General features: G+C 48.8%; 6 protein-coding genes across 6 annotated transcripts; 5 read left to right on the forward strand and 1 right to left on the reverse strand.

Moving 5' to 3' along the window:
• Positions 1–1,117: 1,117 nt before the first annotated feature.
• Positions 1,118–2,245, forward strand: ONS95_007907 (uncharacterized protein; the record flags this gene model as incomplete). Its single annotated transcript, XM_058501432.1, has 4 exons — positions 1,118–1,381; positions 1,596–1,869; positions 1,992–2,103; positions 2,155–2,245. 4 exons carry the CDS (start codon positions 1,118–1,120, stop codon positions 2,243–2,245), a joined length of 741 nt encoding a protein of 246 aa, XP_058362751.1.
• Positions 2,246–3,094: 849 nt separating this feature from the next.
• Positions 3,095–3,777, forward strand: ONS95_007908 (uncharacterized protein; the record flags this gene model as incomplete). Its single annotated transcript, XM_058501433.1, has 2 exons — positions 3,095–3,395; positions 3,449–3,777. 2 exons carry the CDS (start codon positions 3,095–3,097, stop codon positions 3,775–3,777), a joined length of 630 nt encoding a protein of 209 aa, XP_058362752.1.
• A 1,904-nt stretch (positions 3,778–5,681) lies between these two features.
• Positions 5,682–8,367, forward strand: ONS95_007909 (uncharacterized protein). Its single transcript, XM_058501434.1, has 4 exons — positions 5,682–7,164; positions 7,214–7,527; positions 7,581–8,046; positions 8,158–8,367. The coding sequence occupies exons 1-4, from the start codon at positions 6,772–6,774 to the stop codon at positions 8,182–8,184; spliced, it is 1,200 nt and encodes a 399-aa protein (XP_058362753.1). The 5' UTR covers positions 5,682–6,771; the 3' UTR covers positions 8,185–8,367.
• A 503-nt stretch (positions 8,368–8,870) lies between these two features.
• On the reverse strand, positions 8,871–14,703 carry ONS95_015046 (uncharacterized protein). Its single transcript, XM_058508731.1, has 7 exons — positions 14,261–14,703; positions 13,874–14,210; positions 13,267–13,820; positions 11,322–13,203; positions 11,043–11,269; positions 10,105–10,990; positions 8,871–9,906 (listed from the first exon to the last, which is right to left on the reverse strand). Exons 1-7 carry the CDS (start codon positions 14,450–14,452, stop codon positions 9,461–9,463), a joined length of 4,524 nt encoding a protein of 1,507 aa, XP_058362754.1. The 5' UTR covers positions 14,453–14,703; the 3' UTR covers positions 8,871–9,460.
• Positions 14,704–15,206: 503 nt separating this feature from the next.
• Positions 15,207–21,098, forward strand: ONS95_007910 (uncharacterized protein). The gene is made up of 2 exons (XM_058501435.1): positions 15,207–20,140; positions 20,190–21,098. Exons 1-2 carry the CDS (start codon positions 16,930–16,932, stop codon positions 20,261–20,263), a joined length of 3,285 nt encoding a protein of 1,094 aa, XP_058362755.1. The 5' UTR covers positions 15,207–16,929; the 3' UTR covers positions 20,264–21,098.
• Positions 21,099–21,129: 31 nt separating this feature from the next.
• ONS95_007911 (uncharacterized protein) lies at positions 21,130–26,200 on the forward strand. Its single transcript, XM_058501436.1, has one exon. The coding sequence runs from the start codon at positions 22,782–22,784 to the stop codon at positions 25,584–25,586; it is 2,805 nt and encodes a 934-aa protein (XP_058362756.1). The 5' UTR covers positions 21,130–22,781; the 3' UTR covers positions 25,587–26,200.
• Positions 26,201–26,409: the final 209 nt, after the last annotated feature.

Raw genomic sequence — 26,409 nt, forward strand, 5'->3', positions numbered from 1 at the left:
ACAGCATTTGGTCAAGCTGCAATGTGCTCTCTCCGACACTTTTGAACAACCTAGCATCCTAAAGGAGTCTGGGATTTCCTCCGCATGGTATTTCGGTCGAGTGCTCTAACCTCAGTTGAAATCATTACACTGGGGCATTGTCTACGCACCATGCTCGCTCGCTTAGTTAACTATGAAATGATAATTCTTTCCACAACACTTTCGAAAAACTTATGGTCCCATCAGTCTTTCGAAGTGCTAGAACATAAATCCAATCACCTACATGGGCCCACTAGGCTGGAATGATAATTCATTCGCCTAGCTGCACCCACGTGCCAAGGCCTGTCCCAGACAGCTGTGCATGTTTGTTTTCCTACCCTGCTGGTCGCTCCTTCCACACAACAAACACCATCAAGCGCGTAATCAACCACAACGCAGAGCGAAGATGTTGTCTTCGGTTGCTAGAGGTAAGATGAGAGCTACGATCAGGGAAAGACATATTGCATGGCCACCAGTCATCGTCCATCAAACACCAATGGGCTTCCACCGGGATGGTAAGCTCAAAGCTCCAACCCCACAAATTTACTGGCATGCAGGCTGAAAACAGGAGTCACTGCCAATAATTACGCCCGCGATATTGGTAGATCTTCCATCCTATCAAATGGAGAAGTTCTATTTCAGTAAGTAATCTCATCTCGCCTTGAGATCCTCCCCAGCCTCCTCCCATTATCGTCGGGGAGAATTCTGCAGAAGCTAGTTGGCAGCTTGCTTCACCGTTCTCAGCGAGAGATATGAGAAAATTGTACTAAATGTTTTCTACTTAGATTTGGAGACACCTTCTCCAAGGACAACGCTGGTCACTTTCTTGGCTTGACCGACAATACCTGTTCGATTGCTACCGATCCTACAAATCCGACCCTCTCCTCTTACAGACACCGTGATCCCTTGGGTGAAGATATCATCAAGCCATTTATCAAGCTTGAAGAAATTGAGATAAGACGGGGCGAAAATATTGTGAGTGTTCCCGGGGTTATTAAACCCAATTGCATATTTTAAAATCATCCCAACACTGCGTCTTCTCAAGACAACCTCCGATCTCCTTCCATTAATCCGCCACTTGAGATGTCTCTCCACAGATATGATGCTGACTCAAAATTCTCCTCAGTGGTCGTTTAGCGGCATAGTTGAGAGAGTCGACGACTGGGAGATTGAGAAGACGGAAGGCTTTGATACTAGACGCATCATAGGATGGACTTTTTTCGAAGTTCGCCAGAGAAATCCTACCGGAGGAATTCCAACGTACTGTTATACTGGTGTTGCCAAAGTTGTATATGACACGGAGCTCAAGCGATTCAAGACTTATCGGGACGGAGAATCTACAGGCAGTCACGTACTCTTTGGGGTAAGCCAGTGATTATTCTCAAAGCTTAGTGATAACATGCACGAATGATGAGAAGTACTGACATTCTAGCAGACCAATGAGCCTCGCTTCAGCATGTGTGCTGTTAATTCTGGTGAGCACATCTATCTATATGGTCAAAAGGCCAGTAATTCCGCTTGCACTCTCCATATTTGCGCGAAATATTGAAAAAGATCAGCGCTGACTTCCCTTGAAGGGTCAAGGAGTCTACAACGGCAAGGACATATACGTCGCACGAGTACACGTCAACTTCGCAAACCAACGCCACTTTTATGAATACTGGAACGGTACAAGATGGGACAGTAACGTGAGAAATTGTGTTACTATTATCCGGGACATGCAGCACGGCCAAATTTTCTGCACGAACATGTTCGGAGAAGGTCAGCCATATACGTGGGCTTTTATAGGCTGCAATGCACGGGGTGACAGCAAAGTTCAGATGGGAAGAGCCATGTCACCAGAAGGTCCATGTACGTGTTTTCGGGCAACAATTCTCCTTGATCAGGTGTCACCCGTGACCTGGGACATATATACGCCCAAAGAAACCCGACTTAGGCATAAAGAAGGTTGTACTGACTTGGTATAATCATAGGGGAAGTCAGAGAGACGACCGCCTCGCTGTATTGCCTCACGGATCCCCCACCAAACCCATACCAGTATTGTGTCTACCCACATCCCTGGGCTGACAAGACGGAAGAGACTGGGTAAGTCGAGATCCCGTGACGATATGGAGAACAAGAACTGACAGTCTGCAGGGATCTCACCATCTCTTGGTCGGAGGGAGGCCTGACCGGTGCTGTTCTTATGTCGAAAATTCGTTTCCAAATGCAAGATGTTCTTATCTAGTATGGACCCTTCTTGGAATACAGCACCTGGTAGTGGTACTGGAGAACTTTGGAACTTGATAGCACCAAAGGGTGATATCTGGAGTTGTGGTACTTTCAAGGAAGTGTATTCTCACTGCGAATGAAATGACTTGCAACTCTCATCATGAACAATGCGTCATTGAAACAGACCGCTGAGCCAGATCATCTCAGAATCTACTAAGCTTTTCTAGAATACTTGAAATTGATGTACCATAATCTCACTATAAGTGCTTAGGATAGCCGGTTGCCTTGGTGAGAAAGTCACTAGTTGTGCTACAACGCTCAAGATATGTGGAAGGGATAATGACTTGTCTCTAAAAACACAAGTATAGTGAGCTGTCCTTTAGACTTCTTGCACGCTCCTAACATGCTGAAAGAAGCAAGGAAGGGACAGACGCTAGCAGAACAAAAAATCACTACGAGTAGATACCCCAGCCAAAACACAACTGTTGCTTGTATATTGATTACCAAAGCAATACCAAAGTCAATAGAAACCAGACAGCAGTTCTCGAAGCATCCGCCACAAGTCCCAGACTTTAGTCATCCATACCTCGCTTCGCGGCGCCATCACAAATCTAGACTAGCTCTGGCGCTCCCGAGCTTCTCCAGATTGACATCTTGAGCTTTTTGCCTGCGAGCTGCGCTTCCCCAGAACATCCTCACAACACCTCAAGGAATCACCTCTAATCTCAGCAATCGATCCGCAGACCGAAGTGCAAACAATCCCGGCCAACAGCAAAAGTTTCCAGCAGAGCGCAACTCTCTATCAGCCTCGAGTCCGTCGCAAAGCATCGTCGCAACACACTTTCGAGTCAACACAACCTCCACAATGGCGAACTACCTCGCCAGTATCTTCGGTACCGAAGCAGACAAGGTCAACTGCTCCTTCTACTACAAGATTGGCGCGTGTCGGCACGGCGACCGCTGCTCGCGCAAGCACGTCAAGCCCTCCTACAGTCAAACTATCCTCCTCCCCAACCTCTACCAAAACCCAGCCTACGATCCAAAAAACAAGATGAATGCCAGCCAGCTGCAGAATCACTTTGATGCTTTCTACGAAGATTTCTGGTGCGAGATGTGCAAGTTTGGAGAGATTGAGGAGGTGGTTGTGTGTGACAATAATAATGATCGTACGTTTTACTTTTCCCCGTCACAGAAATATCATGCTAACTATGTCTTGCAGATCTCATTGGCAATGTCTACGCACGCTTCAAGTATGAAGATTCCGCGCAAAAGGCCTGCGACGCTCTCAACTCACGATGGTACGCCGCGCGTCCGATCTACTGCGAGTTATCACCCGTCACCGATTTCCGCGAAGCCTGCTGCAGACTGAATAGTGGGGAAGGATGTGTTCGTGGCGGTTTCTGCAATTTCATCCATAGAAAGAACCCGAGCCCGGAGCTGGATAGGGAGATTGAATTGAGCACGAAGAAGTGGTTGAGGCTTAGAGGCAGGGATGAGAGAAGTGCGAGCAGGAGTCCAAGTCCTGAGCCTACGAGGAAGAGATACTAGAGATTGGATGGATTGCAATCTGCTCCGAGAGAATACGGTTCAGGAGGAGAGATTATAGCACGGGGAGAGGAAGTTCTGGGTGGAAACTTGCGGAAGGAGATTTTTACGGAGTGGTTGACTGATACTGGGCGGCAGTATCTGGGCGTTCAGGTTCATTCACATCCACGATGTGGTTATTACACCAGCATTCGAGTCAACTTAAACGGGCATGTAAGGGAGAGAATGTATTGTACGATTTTCGCATCATAGGCCCTCATGTCTTCTCTATGGACATCGAATCAGATCAGGCCCTGTTGGCTGTCGACACGGGAAATAGACAGGGCTTCATTTGACCTCTTTGGTTCAGGTCTGCCGGATGATATTCTCTCTCCATATGTCGCTGTAGTCTTGGTCAGGCAAATGAGAAAGAATAAGAAAAGGAATAATCTGTGTACTACTTGGGAGAATGATTTCCAGAAACCAACAGAAATCAGCACCAAAAGCAGCATGGGAAAAGTTCAAATATCTCCCAGTCGTTTCTCCAGCAGTGACTACTTAGGATCTGCTTGCCAGACATCCACATCCCGAGTTTCTCATGCCATAAGCCTAAGAATGTCTCCTATCGCAATTTGGAGAATGAAACGCCGCAAACGCCTTCCGAAGAATCGACTTTGATGTGTACTCCAATGGGGGAATCTGAACTCAAGTGATAACTACTAGCTTGGTTAAGCATCAGGTACGTTGAGCACATAGGAATCCGAAACTAGGTCAGACTACCAGCCGAATCCTCCAACTTGTAATAGTAACTCGTAATAACACCAGTAACATTTTGCCACTAGTCCGGGATCAACAGACATTCAGTTCAGACCAAACCTCCTCATACTGATCAGCTGCATAGATATAGTTCGTGCCAAGGCCATGAGATAGCCTCGCTTCTCGCTCTTCGTTTAAATTCGGGTTCTGGCTCCTACTGTAGATGTTCCTCCGTACCTAAAGCTCCGATAATCTAATCTTTTGGAACTTGAACACTGCACACTACACTGTAACGAAATATACCTCTATATTCATGCTTAACGCGTGACTTATAATTTGTAATTATCATATATCGTACCTTCTTTGAAGCAGTACACAGGTTTCAGTTCGGAACTAGAACCGTAGGCCGGGGGGTAAAGAACAAGAAACATCTTGGCTGCCCTGCTTGGCAGAAACAAATGGCGGGGTTCCCTTACGCGGATACGCAGCCAGCCCTTGTGAGAAGCATTTTCTTCGTACAAAGTCGACTGGAGGGAGCCTAGAAAGCTTTTGTTTCGTAAAGAGGTACTTGAGATGAGATGAGATGAACGTGTAAAGCTTGGTTGATATCCTATCATCCTTCGCTTGTTGGACGAGTCGGCAATCTGGACCTGTCAGAGAGCAGGCAAGCCGTGGTATCTATTTCTACTCCATGTTGCAAGCCGTTGCTGTAAGATGTGACGTGACGTCTTGTCTTGAATTCTTGAATTTGGTTGCGCAGCTGACGGACAAAAAGGTTGGGTTGTTGGAAAGTGCATGTGCAGAGATGTACGGCGGACATCTCATGTCATTACTTTAATGTGAATGATGTGTAGCTGGTCTTGTGGGTTGGGTAGACGAGACGTGCAGAGTGATACATGCGTCTTCCAAGAGTACCAAGCTGGATAAAATGCGAAGACGCCTTGTGTATTTATTGCCCAAGAAAATCCCAAGATAAATTTCATCTTCAAAGAGCTGTGATAGCGATGACGGAGGCGTGCCAATAATAGCCAATAAAGATCTCCAACGCGGCCATTCAGGTTCAAGTTCCCATGCTGTTTTTACAGTACCCCACCAAACCAAACCAAACCACCCGCAGCTCCTCCTCCTCCACTACTACTCAGTTGACGGCCGAGCCCGGTGTGCCACACCCACGCCCACGCCCACGCCCACGCCCACGCCCGCGCCCACGCCCGCCCAACCAAACTCTGAGCTGATTTTGATCCCTCACCCCTCCCCTCCCGCTGTTCTCCTGCGTCATTTGCCTGCGTTTTCACTACCGGCCTCCGTCAAGTACAGTACAGTCAGTCCGTCAACCTAACCTGTACGTACCTCGCAACTCCAGGACACAGCCTCACTTATCAACACCCCCAAGACGAAGACGAAGAACAAGAAACAGCGCTCTCCCTGCAACCCACGAATTACAACTGCGAACAAGCACGAGGAATACACACAAGAGGCACCCGGCACACAGTTGGTGAGGATGGTCAGCTTGGGACATGCGCATCGCCGGGCCTCCGCGGCAAGTAGGTACTCTTCCAGGCTGCATGCTCAACGCTCCAAGTACTACCCAAGAGGGAGACAGCTGGGCATGTTGGCCAGACGTAGAGGCATTGTGCTAATGGTGACGTGGGAAGCAGGCGCGAGGTCTTCGGTCGATGAGTCGAGGTCGGATGGCCCGGAGGACGAGGTCGTGGAGCCCGATCAGGGAAATGGTGAGGCGTCCTACGTACTTCGACGACTTACACGAGGGGGGCATTTACTGATATGGGTTGGGAATAGTATTGTCGCATATCATCTCGCAGCTGAGGCCAGGCGCGGATCTGAGTCGAGTGGTGCTGCCGACTTTTATTCTGGAGCCTAGGAGTATGTTGGAGAGAATCACCAAGTGCGTGCTTATTCTATAAGGGAATTTGAGAAAAAAGAATACTGATGGGAAATAGCTTCATGGCACACCCGGAAACCCTTCTACCTATGCCTGATATCGAAGATCCGACGCAGAGATTCGTGTCGGTGGTTAAGTTCTACTTGAGTGGATGGCACATCAAACCTCCGTAAGTACTGCTTCGAGTCTATTACATTGGGAATGGGAGACATTGACGGTCATGTAGCGGAGTCAAGAAACCACTCAACCCAATTTTGGGAGAGACGTTTACTTGCTATTGGGACTTTCCAGACAACACCAAAGGATACTACATCTCCGAACAAACCTCCCACCACCCGCCTAAATCGAGCTACTTCTACATGGCACCCGAGCACCATATTCGAATCGACGGTTGTCTGAAGCCACGCAGTAAATTCTTAGGGAACTCGGCTGCTAGTATGATGGAAGGGATCGCTATCCTGCGGTTCCTAAATCGAGGAGAAGGTGGGAAGGGAGAGAGATACATCTTGACCCAGCCAAATATGTATGCGCGGGGTATTTTGTTTGGAAAGATGAAGTATGAGCTTGGAGATCACAGTTTTGTGCGGTGTCCAGAACTGGGACTAAGTGCTGATATCGAATTCAAAACAAAGGGGTACTTTGGTGGGACATACAATGCCATTGGAGGCGTAATCAAGAATGACCATACAGGTGAGATCCTGTATGAGTTATCGGGGATGTGGAGTGGAGAGATGTCCATGAAGGATGTAAAGGTTGGTCATTCGAATGTACCAGGTGGCTAATATACTGATTGGTTTCCAGACTGGGAAGAAGGAAGTTTTGTTCGATGCTACAAGAGCAAAGCATACGCCTCCAACTGTCCGGCCTCTCGAGGAGCAAGCGGAGCGCGAATCTCAGAAATTATGGTTCGCTACTGCCAAGGCTGTGAAAGAACGTAATCACGAGGTCGCGACAGACGAAAAGACTAAAATCGAGGACATGCAAAGAGATGAAGCGGCTAGGAGAGCTGAAGATGGGGTAGAGTGGCACCCAAGACTTTTTAGACCGGTGAAAGGCGGCCCTGGAGGTCCAGATGAGGGTGAAGAAGACTTGGATTGGATCTTGAACGCAAATATGTAAGTGGATTATCTTGTGCTTTTTATCATGATTCCAAGCTAAAAAGTTGCAGCGACGGAACTACGCCTCAGAAACAAGCAGAACAGATCTTAGCAGTAACACCCATCGTCCAAGGTCAAAAAAGCACCGAGAAGAACCCAATTCCACCTCATACCAGTAGCGACTCCTATACCTCAACCCATGCCGCTTCCGCTTCATCAGAAAACCAAGCTCCTCAACCGTCACACACCAATGACCTTATCGATTTCAGCCAAAGTGATGGCGCAACGCCAAACAATACCACAACTCCCGTTCCCACTTACCAGCCTCCAGCCGATCTCCAAGCCGCCCAAACAGTCAATGGTGGTCAGCAGCAGAAGGACCTAGAGAATACGCTCAGGTCTACGAGCAAAGAGCGGACGAATGGGAGCGCCCTGATCGATTTCAGTGATGATTTGAAGAGAGATCTACCGACTGTGGATGCGAATGGGAAGAAGCTTGCGCCGTTGAAGAGGGAGGATACTGATACCCAGAGTTTGGTGAGTTCATCCCACATTTATATGTTGTAACGACTTCCAGATACGGGTAGACATTGGCAATTCTACAATATGCGGAGGATCCAAGAGCTCATATGCTAATATCTAACACAGGATGAGTTCGTCGACGCTGAAGGATAAATTTCTCTGCATAGTTTGAATGCGTTTCTAGCTAGCATCTGCGTGCGAGACATTGTCATTTCCCTCTTATTTGAAGCGGGATGAAGCAACTGCAAGGAAGATCATAATGAATACATGTGACTACCACCTAGGTAGCTAGGATTTCTCTCCCATATATAGAAGGGGTGGGATGGATGAATGGGGCAGGGGAAGGGGAAGGGGAAGGGGAATGGGGCGTTGCGATTTGAGGGACATGACTTGGGATGGGAATAAATAAGTAATGTCAATGAACCTGGATTGTAATGGACTGATTGACTGCATCATACGTATGTGAGCTTTGACCATTCGTGTAGAAGTGTTGGATTTGATGTTTTCTGGCAGCATGATGCTATCTACTCATGGAATCTGGACGTCATCCAGAAAGACTATTCCATTCAGAACCGGCATTGTTTAAAATACGACTGTTCAACTGAAAACGCAGAAAAGATCTATAATTCAAGAAGGAGCAGTTCATAGTGATGTCGAGTATCAAACAGGAAGAAGTAGGAATTTCCAACTGCCATGTGGCTTTAGTAAGCGAAGGATGTGTCATCTCGCGTGAAAGTAAACAACTATTCGGCAACTGATTACCATTAGCAGAAAATCATATGGAAGGTGAAACTAGGAACTATATTTATTTGTGTTAATTTCGTAGAAGGTTAATTAGAGTCCCCTTCTCCGATGTGTCATAGCCGTTCATGATTGGTGTCTAACAGCTCAGGACAGCTTTGACTTGATGGAGCCTGTGTCCGACTTCTATTACTATCTCCCTCTTCAGTGTACATCCAAAGTCGATTGTGCTCAAACGAAGTCACAGCACTAAATGTCTGAATAGCACAGTCTACTCGACAACAAAGGACGTTTCACCAGATTTCAAGGATTTCAACGGCATTCAACAGACTTTTTATTTGGATATATCAACGCGTTCGCCATTCCGGGAGGATCTCCATGATCCATCCGCCCCTACCCCATCCACTCCAATTCCAAAAATTGTCTTTTGAAAAGACTGGAAGAAACAAAATTGGAAATGCAGAAGCATCTCGCTGTGGTATCGCCATCGCATAAAGAGAGGAAAAGAGGAAAAGAGGAAATGCTACAATTGCATACGTTCTGGCCCATCCAGATGCCTAGAGCTTGGAAAGGTTGTCTCCAACAAAGATTGTTCCATACGCCAGCTGGCTCTTAATATCAGTCTGTTCCTTCAGCAGCAGAACGCCATTGGTTACCCGCCCGTGAAGTGTTGGCCCGCTGAACCAGATTATGAAGGGGTGACCTCTCTGCTGGCTCGTCCCGTCTTGCCTAGAAGGCCTTTTCGCAGTCCTCCACTACTCGATCTTGGGCTGTTGTCTCCGTTCTCGATAACGGGATTGAGCACAAAGTTGCTCTTGAGAACGATCTGACCACTACCTGCCTTAACAGACTTCTCCAATCCAGTACCGGACTCGTCGACAAAGAAGAGGCCTTCCCCGAGGTCATCGTCGCTACCAAAGGTGTTGTGACCCTTTACTTTGATCTGGAATTGTGTATCCGCCGAACAAGCACACTTGAAGCTTTCCTTCTTGTCGTTGAATGTTACAGTGCCAGAAGCCGACTTGATATGGTCCGTCTTGTGGACTGTCTTGGCCTTCGGACCTAGTTGCTTCATGTAGACCATGACATTGGAGGATGGAGGATATCCACTTGCGGACATGATTGTGAAACTTGCTGTTACAATGTTAGCGCTGAAGCAACTGATGTTTTCTTTTAACTCGGAAGAAGACATCAGGTTCCCTCTCGTCTAGAGACACTTCTCTTGAATCCAAAATCATCAAGTCCCAACAGGACATGGACATCCATCAAGTCTAAGACAATTGTCCCAAGGGTACATATCCAATTGTTGTGAAACGAAATAGACAATCTTACCTGTTCCGGTAGGCGCGCTAGAGCCACCATGACTAGTACTGTGCATAGAAGATTGGCCAAAGCTCTTCGTGCGGTTGTGGCCGGGGATACCTAGAGCAGTTCCTGGAGGTGTGACGGGTGATTCGGGATTGGCTGATGGTGGTGGGAGGTTGCTGGCACGTCGAAGTCCAGTAGATCCACCACCATTGGCGAATTTGACATCTTCTGCCTCCATTTCAGCACCATTGGTCTCCTCCTCCTTCTTCTTGCTCTTAAAACCATGTCGGATGAAGGATGCGCCTTTGCCTACACCATGAGCTGCAAATCCAACTCCTTTGATTGGAGCTCCGGCGACTCCAGTCACAATTTTACCTGGTGTGGCAAATGTCCCAGAGAAGGTTGACGACCCTTGGCGTGATCTTGTGACATAGTCTGGTCTGAAAAGTAGGCGTAATCTTACAGATCCAGACTTGCCGTCCAGGGTGAGGTTGTACTCTTGTGCTTTGAAAGGATCCAATAACTCGAGATTGATGTCTGCATTACCTAGAATGTCGGCTTTGTCCGCGAAGTCCCAGTCGAATACCTTGCAAGTGAATTTAGCGGCAGTTCTGGAAGCAACATCGACCTCGAAGTATTCGTTCCAGGCCGGATGGAGAGTTTTCTTCTGAACCTTTGTCTTGAAAACATCCTTTCCGTTGAGCTCGAACAAACAATACGGATCACTGTAACCATTCCTATCCGCAGATGGGAGATCTGTGGCATCGAGCACGTCCACACGGAGTTTGCCCATATTGTTCATACTCTCACTTGGATCAAGCTGCATCTTGACTGGTATATACTTCAAGCTGACCTTGACGCTGCAAATTTGTCCTTGGTCGTCCTTGAGCTTGAGTACGGTCGGGTTATTCTACGTCACAGTTAGCTGGTGAGCCCTTATCTATTGAGCGACCAGGGCTTACAAGGCATTGCTTAAGCGTATCCAGAGTGTTGCCAGTGAGTTTAGCGATAATATCCTCCTTGTCTTTCTTCGCATCACCTTTCAGTTCACCCTTTTCTCGGACACGAAGCGTTATCCTTGAGAAGTCGAGCTCGCGAACAAAACTGTCTCCAATTTCGTCGATGGTCGTTTTTCTGGACTTTATTTTGGACGACGAATAGGACGGGAAGCTCATATCATCAACAAGCACTACACTAGGATTAGCAAAATGGAAAGCCAAAGGGGAGGGTTGACCACATACCGTCCACGTGGGTGTTGCTATGCGTTAGATCCACGTCCATGAGCTTGAAGATGATAAGTCCGGATTCGTACTTGAGAAGCTCTTCAGGTGTAAGATGGATCTTGGGCAGCTTCTTCTCCTCTTCAATTTCTGTCTGTTCTTTCTCGCCCTCAGCAAGAGTGTGCGCCAGAGAAGTATCGATTTTGCCGTTTTCAAGCGATTTGTTTGCAACTGCGACGGCATCTCCTCCTTTCGTGTCGCCAGATCTGCTACTTTCGATTGACGAACGACCTCTTGCCTCTTCTGCCGACTTCTTCCTTGCCGCAAGCTCTGCTTCATCTTCAGGATCCGCAACATTCAAGCAAGGATAGAAAGATGCGGTATAATTGAGGGTACCCCTTGGAGAGCCCTTCCCGTGTATGCGGAGTGCTCCTGCCTGCGGTTTCTTCGCGTCGTTGACAAGATATTCACCGTTCTCAGCCTGAGATATGTAGTCAGAGGCGAGGAGCTCAACTGAGCCCAGTGAACGATCGCTATTGATTGTCTCTTGATCCATGACCTCCAAAGTTAGTTTCTCACGTGTACTGTGAACAGGCACATAAATAACCTCGTCAAAGTCTGGGTTGAGGTTGTTCTGAAATGTGACAGTACGGCCTTTCTCGATCCCAGACAATAGGACTCGAACATACGGATCTGACTTTCCAAGAGTCTCCAGATTACGGAGGTCACGAGCATTCTTGAAATGGAATCTCATGACACCAATGGGTGTGACATATCCGCCAGTGCCGGCTCCAACGCCTGAGAGAGCTACGGGCTTCCACTGAAGTGTAAACTTGACACGGCCGGACTTTGCCCCCGCAAGGTTGTACCACTCTTGACCCTTCTCCATCAGTGTGAGCATGTCGTTGAGCTTGATCTGATAAGTGCCAAGGATAGGGTCAGCTGAGAGATCTCTGTCGTCTTTGATGACAAGTCCAAGCTTTGCAGTCTTGCGATCTGTGATGAGCACCTCTTTGGAACCGTTGTCCCAAATGGGGTTGTTTGTTCGCTTCAACTTTCTGGTAATATGAATCTCCTTGTTGTTGAGTAGTAGCACAGCATATGGATTGAGAGCTCCAAGAAGACTCCTCGTGCCATCCAAGTCTTTCGCCTGCTCAACGATGATCTTTGCAATACCAGTGTTTGACTCTGGAGGCGGCTCCTTCTTGCCATCTGGAAGATCCCGGCCTTCAAGCACAGGGAAGAATCGGATATCAGAAGATATAATCCCGCGGGCTTTTCCGTTGGCCATGACCTCGAGCTGCTCATTTTCGTGTTCCGTGACTTCCTGTATTCTCTCCAGAGGGAAAGTTGCAGTTCCCAGCTCCTTATCCTTCCGATATTCATTGTAATCAAATAGCTGGAGAGTGAGACTGTCGTTGAAGGATGTGACAATGACATATTTCGTTTCGTTCCATTTTGGATTAGCATTCTCCTTGATGATCTTTGTCTGCGCGAGGGCAGCTCCGTTATTGAACGACAATACCGTGTAAGGATCGGGAGTTCCAGCGAACTTGTCTGGGTTCTTCAGCCCCTGAGCTCCATGGAGAGTGATTGCCATGACACCAATAGCTTGGTCAACAGCCGAACCAGAAAGCATCTTCGCAACCTCGATCGGGAAGACGTTAGGAGCGTACATGATAGGACCAATGTTCGCATGGATTTGGTCCAAGATGAATGATTCCAAACCAGGGATGAAGTTAATATCAAAACCAAGCATCTCACCACCTAGTGGTTTACAAACATAGTCAATGGTGGGTTTTTCCAAGAATGAAATCTCAATCTTCTCCACGTGAGGGAACGGAATCTGGAGTTTGATCTTGACTCGCATAAGTCCTGAGAACGCCATGTCCTCTACTATAACCTAAAGGATGATGGGTTAGTAAATTAAATGTCCTGTAAAAATTTGAGTAATTCAATAACTCACGTCTAGCCCCTTACTGATCATGGCTTTACCGATTCTGATTTCGAGCACAATCTTCGGGTTAACCTTGTTCTTGATTTGGCGCGAAGTCATGTCCGCATGATCATTTGGCGTGAAACTGAATTTCCAGTCCATGAGCACAACGTCGTCTTCCGCTTTTGGATAAGTCTTGACGTGTTCCATTCGAGGAGGTTTGTTTCCAAGCGTGAAAGTCTTCATACGAAGACTATCCAGAAATGCCGGTGTTGAAGTACTCAGCACTTGATCAACGGAGTTGATAATAGTCTCTGCCAGCACAGGCTGGAAAATGGGCCAGAATTTGACCAAGAAGCTGTTGATCCACTCCAAACTCTCCGTGTCCGTCTCGAGCCTATTCTTTGCCAGCTCTCGATTAACATCGTCCCTGAAATTTCGTCGGACTCGGCGAAGAGATGTTCGGTAATATGTACCACAGATAGCCATAATCAGGAATACCCAAGCAAGTCCACCTCCCAAAACGGCTACAAACCAGGACGAAAGACAGGCGAATATAATCACTCCAGTATTATGGTACCAATCTGCCAGACGCCAATTAGAAGCCATAAGATTTGAAAAATCGGAGAACACTCACCACCGAAGAATTTGTCGTCTAGCTTTCCCTCAACCCAAGTTTGGTGGTCTGCTAGACTTTCCTCCTCGATTGATGCGCTCGACACACCGTTGCCAAATCTTGGCGCCCAGCCAGTTCTCTCCACCCATCTGTCATTTTCGTCGTCGTCGATGAATTGGCCACTGACACCGTTCGTTATGGGTTTTCCGCTCTTGTCTTTAGCAGGTGCGGTAGGTGCGAGAGCTCCAGCTGTAGAAGGTGGGGGAAGATCGTATGCCCCAGGTTTTCCATCATCTATATCTGTTGGAACTGCAACTCCTTTCGATTTGTGTTCGTGGTGGAACCCCTCTGGTATACGCTGCATAAGTCAGCAATTGGCACTGGAGCAGATAATAAGAGGGTGCATACAGCTCTGGCTTGGGCTGCCTTCTGCTCGGGCGTTGCATCTGGGTCGAAGGAAAAGGCAGCGACTCCAGCCTTCTTGCTCTCAGCCACAATTCTCTGTTCCGCATCTTCTGCAGTAATAGAGCTGTTTGGGTCTTGAGCTGCTTCCACGACGCCCTGCGTCTTTAGTTCTGCGGCATTGGAATTGACGTCCATTGTTGCTGAGTTGGCTGTCCGGATCCGAGAAGATGAAGCTTGTCGATAACCATGCAATGCAATTGACGTAACTGGACGTTTCCTGAGCTGCCTGGGGTAGATTGAGAGGAAGGAAGGAAGAAGGAAGGGAAAGAAGAGCAGGAGACGAGAAGATAGGAACTTCTGATCCAGGTGAAGGTCGGATTAGTCTGCTCGGGAGATAGCGAGCGCGCGGAGGTGGAGAGAACAGAAGACAGGAAGGTTGAGCTGGGCTGGAGACAGAGAGACAGAGAGAGGAAGAGACAGAGAGTCAATCGAGGCAGGTCTTGAGTGGAGTGGCTTGGGCTGCGGGCTAAGTTACTTGGTTGGCCAGCTTTGCTGGTACAGGGATCGATAGCTTGCTTGGAGCTGGGTTCGGTGGAGTGGTTCAGTGCAGCATCCCTGTCCAGCTGTCTCTGACGATTTACCCGCACGCACGGCCTGTGGTACGCTTGCGCTAATCGGGGAGCGGTGGTGGCTTCGAGCTTCCTTAAGCCTTCAGGCAGGTAACGAAGTAAGGTAAGGTCACTAAGTGAATGGTCCCTTCAACCACGCTGGCCCAGACCTGCGATGAAGCTGGAGCCGGAGCCGGGGCGGTAGCTGGCGCCGGAACTGGAACCGGAACTGAACCTGATGGGCAGGATATGTAGGTAGGTATGGTAGGTAGCTATGAGCGAGCAGAAGGGGGCAGGTGGGGTGTAACACAACTGGGCACACTTGCACGTAAGGTACCCTGGGTAGTGGAGGCTGGGGAAGGTAATTGGAAGTCTTTGACAATAAATACAGTACAGTAGTGAGAGGCCTTGGGCACAGTGACCCGAACCTAAGGTACCGGTACCTAATAAGATAGGACCAACAGGGCACTCCCACCGAGTGATTCAGTGATTCACGGTCGTGGCCGAAGGGTCAACAAGTATCCTTCCTCGCCTTTGTACCACAGCGCAGAACTCCCCTCAGAAATATTCTACTTCTGAAGCTCTTGCTCCGTCCAGCGTGCCATCAGCCTTTGGCAAATTCTTGCTGCAACGCCTGAGTTTTCATTTATTTTGAGTTTTGTATGCGGTAATTTACTGGTCCATGATTCTGGTTTGGGGAGAGCTCGAGATGGCAGGGATGAAGGCGATCAGCATCATGATCGTACAACCCCAGGCCCCATTGTCCAGTGTCCACCCATCACCATCCCATCCCATCCCATCCCATCCTATCTCATCCCCAACCTCACGAATTTCATGCTTGATGCATGTGCGCCCAGATCTTGCAGTGCCAAGCTACAACTTGTCATACCAGACATTGGAGCAACTGCTCATAATTCTTGCAGCTGGGATTTCGAATGTGAGGGGAGGGGTTAGTTTTCAGCAGCACAGGGTCCGGCTTGACTTCGCTCCCTTTTCCCTCCATTATCCCTCCCACCCTACCTCGTTTGCAGAGGGATGTGCCCTGGTGTCATACCGTACCACTAGCCATCTTCTTCATTCGTCGTGGCCACCATTTCTTGCTGTTCTGCATATAATATGCACTGCGCACTTTGACGACTAGGCTATGCTATGCTTTGCTACATCTGTACCTCTGGCGGGCACGAAGCCACCGTCGGAGCCTGCCCTTGAAAATGGTGCTTCTTCCTGGTCTCGCAGACGCCACACCCATCGTCTGTATTATCTCTGTCCGATCGCCGTTAGGAATCGACAGAAGTGGTTCGTAGCTCGCCACCACACATCGTTCTGTCGTGGGTTGCGATTGTTGTTAAGGTCATCTCTGTTGCTCCGCGGTGCGGTGTCTTCTGGCCAGTCTCGTCTAATAATCGGGCTCTTCGTTAGGTATCAAGTTGGCCATCCCCACAAGCGGGGGTAAATAAACAGTAAACAGCTGCACCAATCAATGCAGAACAGTGTCAGATATCCAGACATTGTGGCTTCACGTTGTCAATCGTTCCCTGGGCCTGGCGAAGAGTACCTTACTTCGTTACAGTACCTTAAAGACGGGACGCGAAGCTGGCCCTGAACCCGAAACCCCTGAACACAATAATACAGTAGAAGAAGGGAAGGGAACCTTGGAAGGCTGAGGCCGTCTGGACTCTGGGCCGTCCGCAGACTAATGCCAGCAGTCACATGGAGATAGCAGCCCGTTACTTTCGTTATCTCGAGGGGCTCCATGGCCCTTCGTTTCTGCTTTGGTCAAGCCAGTTGGTTGATACGAACCTTGAGGTGTGCATGAAACTTGACGTGGGTCTCAAATAACCCTTGTTGAGCTCTGAACAAATGATAACGCAGTTGTGGCATTCATACCTTCGGGCCAGACAGTCCCAATCACCAACAAGTCGATGCGCCCCCAACTGTTGTGACTGTTCCTCAATTGCGGCGTAAACATAGCTGCTGCCGCCGCAGACAACCCCTCGAGTCGTCTTTGTATGCGGGTCTCTACTCCTCATTAGCACAATCTGGTCTCCCGTTGATCGCGTGGCCATGGAAGCACATTCGAGCAGCCCCAAAGATGGCGAGAAGAAGCGAAATCGCTTCATGGGGAAGCTTTTCAAGGAGAAGAAAGAGTCCGCCAGCGTGGAGTCCCAATCCCAGAACGACGTTGACGACTTTCTACATGGCCCTTCAGACAAGTTGCACATGGTTGGGACGAGTCCTTCTTCTCCACCACCCTTGACACGCCTCGATACATCCAGCGCACGTCGATGGCCAGCAGCCTCAGATCTCCCGACTTCGAAGAGCACACGAGGTCGTTCAGCGAGCCCGAAACGAAACAGGAAAGGCCTTGTGGTACGATTTACAGATGAACAGCCGGAAGTGATTGGTGAGGGCGGTGATGAAGCTACTTCGCCAGTTGCTGAGATAGGATTGAGAAAGAGGGCTCATACACATCCCCAAGTAGGGCAGCCAAATCATGGCCAGACAAGAGATCGAAAGGTGACGATGACTGAAGGTTATGGACGAAGCTTCGCCGAGCGCGCTCAAAACATGGATGATTTTCGGCCTGGACCCATCAGACGCACACAAACAGGCTTCCAGTCAATACCCAACATTGAACCGAATTCCAACATTCCAAATGTCCCTAGTGGAAGTCGAGACGATGATTCATTCCAGCCGTTGGGTACTCGATCGGAGGGCGACAGGCGATCCTTTGCCGATATGGTGAAGGCAGAGATGAGATCTGGAGAAGGCAAGGCTCTCGTCCAGGCTCGTACTTCTGACCCTGATGAGCTATTCACTGGTGCCGAAACTGCAGGATCTTCTGCTCCTACACCTCAATTTGCGGAACTTCAGATCAACACGAGGAACAACATTCATATACCGCATTCACCTGGAATACCACCCAGTGCTTCGTCAAGTCGGCCAAGCTCAAGTCGTCCCATAACTCCGAATGATTCGCATCCACCTACACATTCAGCAGATAGCTATACAGGAATTTCTGGACCATCGCTGGCTGTACCAAGAAGCCTTCAACCATCTGTCCCTGTTAGCGGCAACCCTCCGACAGAGAATCCAGCAACACTCTCAAGAACTTCAACATTCTCTCTTCAGGATGCGGCTCAAGCTGTGGGAGATGATGCTCTTCACGAATTTCAGAGACGGACAGCGCATTTGTTCACTCTCTTTCGGCTTTCCACGGAAGCATCGAAGCCTCTGTCCCAATGTTCTTTGGAGGAACTTGTCAGAGTTGCTTTGTGGTGGTTTCTAAAGGGCAGGATGAATCTTGAGACTGCTGTCAGAGAACTTCCTAGTACACCTCAAACCCAACAAGCCAACTATATCATGCGAGCGCAAGCATATGCAGATTTAGCTAAGAGTCTGTGGATCATAGAGACCGTAACTTCTCAATATCCTGAGATTCAGACGCAAAAAAGCACACCTGATGCAAATAGAGATGTCTTAGAGTCTCGGCAAGCGGTGTTGTCGAGTCTGAGGAAGCTGACAATGTCAATGAAAAGAAATAATTTTCTCCCGCCTGATCCCAAGGATGCTCCACTGACCCAGGGCTTGGATCCCTCAATCTGGGTCAGAGGTGAAGGTGATCAGTCATTACTTTACAGTCAACGACTGACTTCGGTAAGATCTCTATCTGAAGCAATGCCTCTGGGAGATACAGGTCGCACATTCCATTTCGGGAGAATGTTTGTTGAGGGTACCCTGGTGGAAGCTTCTGCTCCTCAACAATATCACTCGGCGCTCTTGATATCCGTGGTTCGTGGTATGAAAGAAAGCTCTACTACCGCCATTATTGCGAGTCAAGATGGTACTCTGAATCTGATCATACAATCCGACAAATCTCGCGGCCTTACATGGGATGATGTTCGCTGGAGAGCGACTCAGCGAACCATTGAAGTTAGCCTTCCCCGGGGCTTTGTGCTTCTACTTCACTGTAACGAGTATGACTTTAGGACTCTATGGGGTATGCATGATTATGAGAAGAGAACACAATCTGTCATGGTTCAACGTACAGGCGAGGAGCTTGTTTTTGAAACCGTTTTGCAATCTTTCCAATACTTCGACCAAAGCCAACAACCGCCATTTCCTAAGGAACCTCAACCAGAGTGCCACTTCAAGTTGTTTGAGAAGACTGCAATCATCAAAGCCGCAACAGGCCCACGTACTTTGCACCGAGGGTTCCGTCTAGGCTTAAACACAAGTACAAGGTCTAAGCATCTCAGATGTATCGATCAAGACTTCCTGCCCAGCCAACCAGTCCAGTTCGGATTCTTGCGGGGAGATGGAGGCTCGCCTGCATTATCACTCAAGATCGACGATGGGAAATCAAAGTACACAATGGTCTGTACTTTCCAGGACATAAATGAACGGATCCGATTTCACACCCTCCTGACTGGAATTGCGCTGGGCCAAGGTGAAGATGTTATTGCCGAAGCGCCAATTACAGGTTTCTCCATAGCTGATCTTGACGGCGACTTAGCCTGCCTCCAACCACTTCAGTGGCAAAGCTTTAGAGTTATCAACTTCGATCATACAGATTTTCAGACTGACAAGACAGTCCTGTCGGAGAACTTGCGTGTTGCCATCGACTTCAAAGGAGGAAGTATCACAGATCGTATCAATGTCGAGCCCGGAGAACTCAAGGTACGATTGGACGTTAAATCACTCACCGAAGTCAAAGTCCTGCGTCAGCCTCAACAAGACATGACCGCATCGGTGGCCGAGTCTCAAGTGCCGAAAGAACTGCCACGCGAACTTGCAACGATACTTCTCGAGACTATCGCTAATTCCGAGTCGACTCGCAAATACTCCTTTCCTTCGCTCCAGGAACTCCACCTGTTCCAAGCTGCCTTGACCGGATTTGCAGTAGTGTTCGACGGCATTGCTTGTTCCTTCAATATATCACGCCGCAGAATGGTCGTTCCTATATATAAGAAGTGGGATGCAGCCACAACTCGAGTGCAGATAGTTCAAAAGGAGAAGGTCATTCAGCTACTGGCATTCTTCGAAAACTTTAGCCACGGCAAGGCCATGAATTTCACATTGAAATCCACAGATGTTTTCGAAACCTCTAGTAACAAGAAGACGTTCTCTCTACGAATTGTTGACGCCAAATTTTCTCTGCCAAAAGCTCAAAAGGGCTCTGAAGCTGGAATCGACCACGAGTTTGTGTGTCTAGACATGCCAGAGTACCCTGGTGAGCATGATGATGTGACAGTCGTTTTTGATACAGAAGCTGGTAAGTCTATGTAGTTACGCTCCAGCCTCATCTGCTGATTCAATGGCAGTCCGAGATTCGTTCGCAAAAGCATTACCGGCGCCTGCTAAAATCGCATCACGGATGCCATCTGTGAGGAGGTGAAATTTCTGCATGGTCTGTAGAAGGAGTCTATTTTGAGTCTATTCATGAGTTCATCTTGCAAAAAAGCATTGCATCTGAGCATTTCTGGAGGAGTGTTGTAGCATTTCGGGATGATATCCAACGGCGCTGTTTTGTTTACTGAATGAGTACATGTGGTATAGGAGGATGACTCCATGGGTGTGGTATGGGGTTGACGAAAGGGTGAGGGGGCAGGCAAAGATCGGTTTCCTACTCCAAATTGGAAGGTTACCAACGAGATTCCGCACTTTGGAGCTCGTAAGACCCGTATTGAAACCTCAGAGTAGATATGCTGTGTAAGGCAACACTCGGATGGAAGACAGACTACCTTAGGTACCTATTTCTTACTACACGTGATGGACTCCAGATTCCAATGAGAAGCTTCGCACAGGGGAACGTCGCAGTGCGGACATCGTCATCCCGTGTTCGAACTCCACCGGCTCACCACAGTTCCAAAAATAGCCAAAGCCTACCAATCACACGCCGTTGAGAAGGGTTGTCGTTACGAACGGCGCCACCTTTCTCCCACTGACACAAAGAAGCTTTTGTGGATCATCGCTGCAAACTTCCCATCTGGGTCCTGGGTTGGGATGCTGCTTGTATTTGGAAAACAAAAGTGCTCACAGCACTGAAGGGGTATGGGATTGTAAATTCGGCATGAATTTTCGCTTTTCCGGGCGTTGATTACGGTATTTGGGTCTGCTATTACTCGGCGCATCGCTGGTATCGTCGCCAATTTATTGGCAAGAGGCATGATCGTGGCTCAGTCCAGTCGGCGAAGCAGGGCAGGAAGGCAGGTAAAAATCTTGAACTTCTCTGAAAATCCCCGTCCCCATCGCCGTCCCCGCCCCCCTTCTCCCACTACTCTGAATAATACGAGCCCTCGCCCTGCCTGGAAATGCGCAAAGGGGCTAGAGCAATATAGGATCCTGTATAATGTATTGAAGTCTTTGCAGACTGGAGGGCTCCGCACCCAAACCTTGCCAACGTAATTCTAACTCCACTTCTCTGTCTGCTTCCAGACTCAGCAGACCCAACTAGATCCAGCTCCATCCTCCTCCCTCCCTCCTCCGTCCCTCCCTCGTGTGAGGCAATTCCCAAGAGTGGTTTTTTGTTTTCTCCATCCCTCGCTCAACAACGCTCTAAAGTGAAGTGTGGCGCAGGTTCAGAGACGGCTTCTGATCCCAACGCTGCACAGGCAAAGTACCTTTAAGAGTACCTTATTAGGCCTGGTTTGGCTGGCAAGCCGCGCCGTTTCACACTACGACCATCCGCGCCAGGCACGACCCAGAGAAGCCCGTCTAGCAATCATCCCGCACCAAGCAGCACAGCACCGCACTGCCCTTCACCCTGTCCCTCCGCGACCTGACATTTACCTTTTGGACCTCGAGAGACGCGCTCCACTTCATGATGGTTTCCTAAGCCAAGTGCCAAATTTACGAACCCAGCCTTCCAACGCTGCTGCACGCACTGCACGTGGAGCTCTGAACTCGCTCGTCGATGTTACGGCCCTGACGACCCAGTGCCATGGATAGTTCGAAAAGCTGCGACCAGGCCTTCATCCTACAACCGCAGGGCGACGATGGGTGGGACAGCGAACCTCAGGGAGCAATGACAATGTCTGCGGACTCGAGAGAATCCGGACCGGCTGCATGGGATGGGAATGACTTTGCAAACCCATCTTTCGGTGCCCGGGCAGCTGTCAGGTTGATACAGACGGGCAGACGGGAGAAGATGGGCTTTGAGGTGCGGAGGAGGGGTTCGATTGCCATGTTTCCATTTCTGCTGGTGCTGATTGCCAGCCTGTGGGTCGTGCCAGCATCTGCAGTCCTGGTCGACTTCCAAAATTGCCTGTCAGATGCTGCGAAGAGCAATCGGCCCCTCCAGTTGCAATTCGTTCCTCTGTTTGTCGATGCCAGATTCAATACCACCGATCCGAACCACCAACTCGCTATTACGGTATGGGGCAACATTACTGGTTCAACAGTCGGGGATGCGCCTCGACTTGTCCTCCCAGGAGCAAATGATACAGAATATTGGAACAGCAATTCGACTTTGAACGGAGGGAAGATTGTCGACAGCCCATATCCAGAGGCACAGTTTCCGAAGCTCACAACACTGTCAAATAAGGTCAATGTACTGACCTATGAGCCCTGGAGCCAGGATCTAGACTTCTGCAATTCGCTCATCAACGCATCTTGTCCCCTTGGCCCGAAATTCTTTGTCAATGAGTAAGTCTCATCTCATGTACTGCAAAGATATATCAGAGTGTCACTAATCCAGTCGTGTTATCAGGAGCGATCCTCAAAGCTATCCAGCTTTTCAATTGAAAAACAACTTCTTCTCAACATACTCGTTCACATCCATTGCTGCAACACTTCTGATTAAGTATGGAGATCAAGCCGCAACTCCAATCGGATGTACTTCTGCTGTCATTACACCAGATCTCGGGAACACTCTAAGCAATGTCCTCACATATATCCCCGCAGTCATCTTGATCATGGTTGCAATTGCAACTGCTTTTGCAGCAATTTTCAGCCCGTGGGGTACGACAGATACATTTCGCTGGACCACTAATTATGGCCGTGATGCAGACCTTCTCCGTTTGGTCACTCCTGGATTTGGAGACTGTTTGCAATATATCCAGTTCATTGTTCTTACAGGAGGTCTCACTCTTAGCTACCCCGGATTTTACCAGCCTATTGTCAGCAAGGCATCATGGTCAACCTTGATGTTTAACGAGAGTTTTGTCCGTAACACGACTTCCAATCATGGACTTGTTGACGGGATATATGTGGTGCATGGCGAATATGGTCTCGACAAACTCCGACAACTGGTGGGCTTGAGTGGGATCGATGATGTATGGGCTGGCATGACTATTTGGCTCCTAGTGATCCTTGCAGTGGTTCTAGTCTTGATACAAATCGGGTTTTTCATCCGATGGGCCTATCGACATCTTAGCAACACACCAGAAGAGGATCTCCGGGCGAAGAATATGCCCTTCTCCATTGGCAATGTTATCCGCATTGTCTTTAATTATTTTCTCCTACCTATCGTCGCACTATCGATGTTTCAACTGGTGGTGGCCAACAAGTCACCTGCATACACTGTTGCCCTTGCAGTTGTAATGCTGGTGCTCATCATTGGATTCGCAATCTGGCTCCTCTACATTATCGCCTCCACCCGACCAAAGTCATATCTTTTCGACGACCTCCCAACGGTCCTTCTTTATGGATCCTTGTACAATACATATTCGGACAATGCTGCGCCGTTTGCCCTTATTCCAATCACATTGACCTTCGTTCGGGGTGTCGTTATCGGTGCTGTTCAGCCCTCTGGAATTGCACAAATCGTGATTCTTGCTATCTGCGAGGTTATCACTATCCTTACACTCCACGCCTTCCGACCATTTCACTCACCAACTTCGATGAACGCTTTCCATACCGTTTTCTCTGCTGTGAGGTTCGCTACAATTCTTCTCATGGTTGCATTTGCTCCATCGCTCGGTGTTACGGAAGGACCCAAGGGGTGGATCGGCTATGCTATTTTGTTAATGCATGCACTTGTGCTGATATTTGGCTTCTTTCTTAATGCCGTACAAACTATAATTGAAGTTGCAGCCCGTATGGCAGGGGCTGGAGGAGACGAGAGTGGAGCGGCAAGAGGTGGTCTTGTCAAAGTGTTCGGTATGCGACAGCTGTCTAAACGTTTACCACGGCGTGATGCTGCATCCCGACAGAGCCAATTGTCAAGCGCAGCCATATTAGATATGGAGAATGAGAGGAAGTCATATGTGGTCGGCGATGGCAGAAATAGGAGCCAGTCGGCAGGCAGTACTATCTTACTCAACAGTCAGAATACTGGCCTTGAGTACAATGTCGAGCCGTTTGGCGCCATCCCACCCCAGCAGGTCAGTGGTAGTGGAGGAAATAGCTCCTACACTGCAACCACACCTCGAGAGGCAAGCACATATTCGTTCTTGCCATCAGCTGCAGCACCTTCAGGAAGACGACCAGTCCTCGGACTAGCTACAGCCGAAGCGTCCGATCCATACTACCGACCACCCAGATTACGTCGACCTACATTGGATGCGTATTCCCCGGGTGCCAGAAGCAGAGGCTCATGGGCGAGTGGAGACTGGGCAAACAAGACTTTTAGTTCTCCAGAGGCAGAGACCCCAGAGGCAGTTGATGAAGGCCCGTCAATATCGGGACGAAATACTCCAACTGCTCCTCCAGGGGCTGCGCTTGATGGCAGTCCAAGTGACCCAAGGAGGTCCAAAGCCGATTACACTACTCGAGAGGTGGATTTCTACTACGGAGTACGCGGTCCAGCTTTGAATGCTAACATTCCAAGTCGGAGAATCAAAACAGGTCCAGCAGATCCCACTGGAATTCCAGCCTCTGCTGCTGGATGGTTCAAAGGCTTATTTGGAGGCAAGACCAAAGAGAAGGGTAAAGGCTTCGAAGTTGTCCGAAGCTCAAGAATGCCTCCTGGGATGCAGGCTCGAAACGCTCCAGGTCAAGAGACTCCACCTGAGGGGATACCTGTTGCCACTGCTGGCGTCGTCAGAAGTGGACCAATCGATTCAGACGATGACGAGCCGGTCCGCGCCGGGCCTTCGAAATCAACACCCGCGCAGACTGAAGGCACGTTAGTGGAACCTCTTCGATCTGACGAGGAAACGGAAGAAGAAGAATCCGACGATGATTTTGAAATTACGAGGATATCGGACATACCACCAAATCTTTCAGGTCTGGACATTCCAGGAGGCGGCATCGAGCTTCCATCTAGATTCCCTTCGAAAGCCACGTCAAAGGCCAGTTCACGACGGACGAAAGTATCCAATGCGCCCATGGTTCCAGGCATGCCAACTCGGTTACCATCCAATAAGCCATCTGTACCAAGAAAGAGCTCAAGGAGGAAATCTCAGAGTGTCGACCTCACCCAACCGGGAGCAGAATTTCTCCACCAACACCGTACTCAGCAGTCCCTGGATATTGGAGGCAATAGCTCACGAACCCCGTTTGACCGCAGTAATTCAAACAAGCGTCACTCTGACATTTCCTCATTATCAAGCGTGACAGGACCGACAGCGTTTGGACACTCCCGGGAGGGCTCATCAGCACTGGGGAAATTCTCTGAAGATCTAAATGACGAAAGACCTACTAGTATGGGCTTCGTACATCAGCACAGTATCCGCACTGTGACTCCATCCGAGAATCAACAATATCTTGGAAGCTCGGCAGAAGTTGTTGATGGCCGACTCAGCGCCGCGTCGTCGATGGACCACCCTCGACAATGATAGCGCCATTGCATGATCTTTTTTAATCCAAACATCATGATTGCGACACAGCAACAACGAATTTTCTTTTCTTTCTCTGTTTGTTCAGTTTAGTAAGCACTGACGGAATGACAAAAAGTGGTTTGGCGTTTATATGATTGGGACCTTGGCCTACTTCTCTGCCAATCAGCCTCTCATCTCTTCAGACCGAAGGAATGAAGAGAAGGGCATCGCAGTCAGCGCTCTGTATGTACTGTAGAATGGGGGCTGGAGTAAATGGGTTTGGCCCTGGGAGGATGACTGAATTGCTTGCTTACTTGCTCGCTTTTTCTTTTGTTTAATTTTCCTTTCTATTTACTTAATGCTTGGCATTCGTGTCGATAGGGTCTGGGACAGACTGTGGGTGGAGGGAATTGAGATTGGCCTATGAGGGATCTGGATAGCGGATTGATCATTTTCTTGGTATCAAGAGTGGAGGATGTCCACTGCTGAAAATAGGGCTGTTGATGAGCAAATGAGAGGCTCGGTGCGTAGGCCTAGCTCGGTAATGGGCTACTGGAAGAAAGAGAGACCTTGTAAATAATAGTAGTCATACCTTCCTACACTGTAATAATCACAAAAACTGAGTACTAAAAACATATATTTCTACTGCCCTCAGTGCTCAACAACCTTTCAGTTGCGTATAGGATATTCCAGAAACCCATGAGCTTTGTGGCATATCTCTCCGTGGAAATCTTTTGCTCAAGTAGACAGATAATTAATCACTCAGCAAGTTTATGTGGTAATTATTGCCGAGTAACAAGAACGAGTGCGGCCAGAACGAGGTTGTGGTGGTACGATTCCA

Source organism: Cadophora gregata (genome assembly GCF_030347475.1).
Source record: "Cadophora gregata isolate MNR1 chromosome Unknown scaffold_2, whole genome shotgun sequence".
Classification (NCBI taxonomy): Eukaryota; Fungi; Ascomycota; class Leotiomycetes; order Helotiales; family Ploettnerulaceae; genus Cadophora; species Cadophora gregata.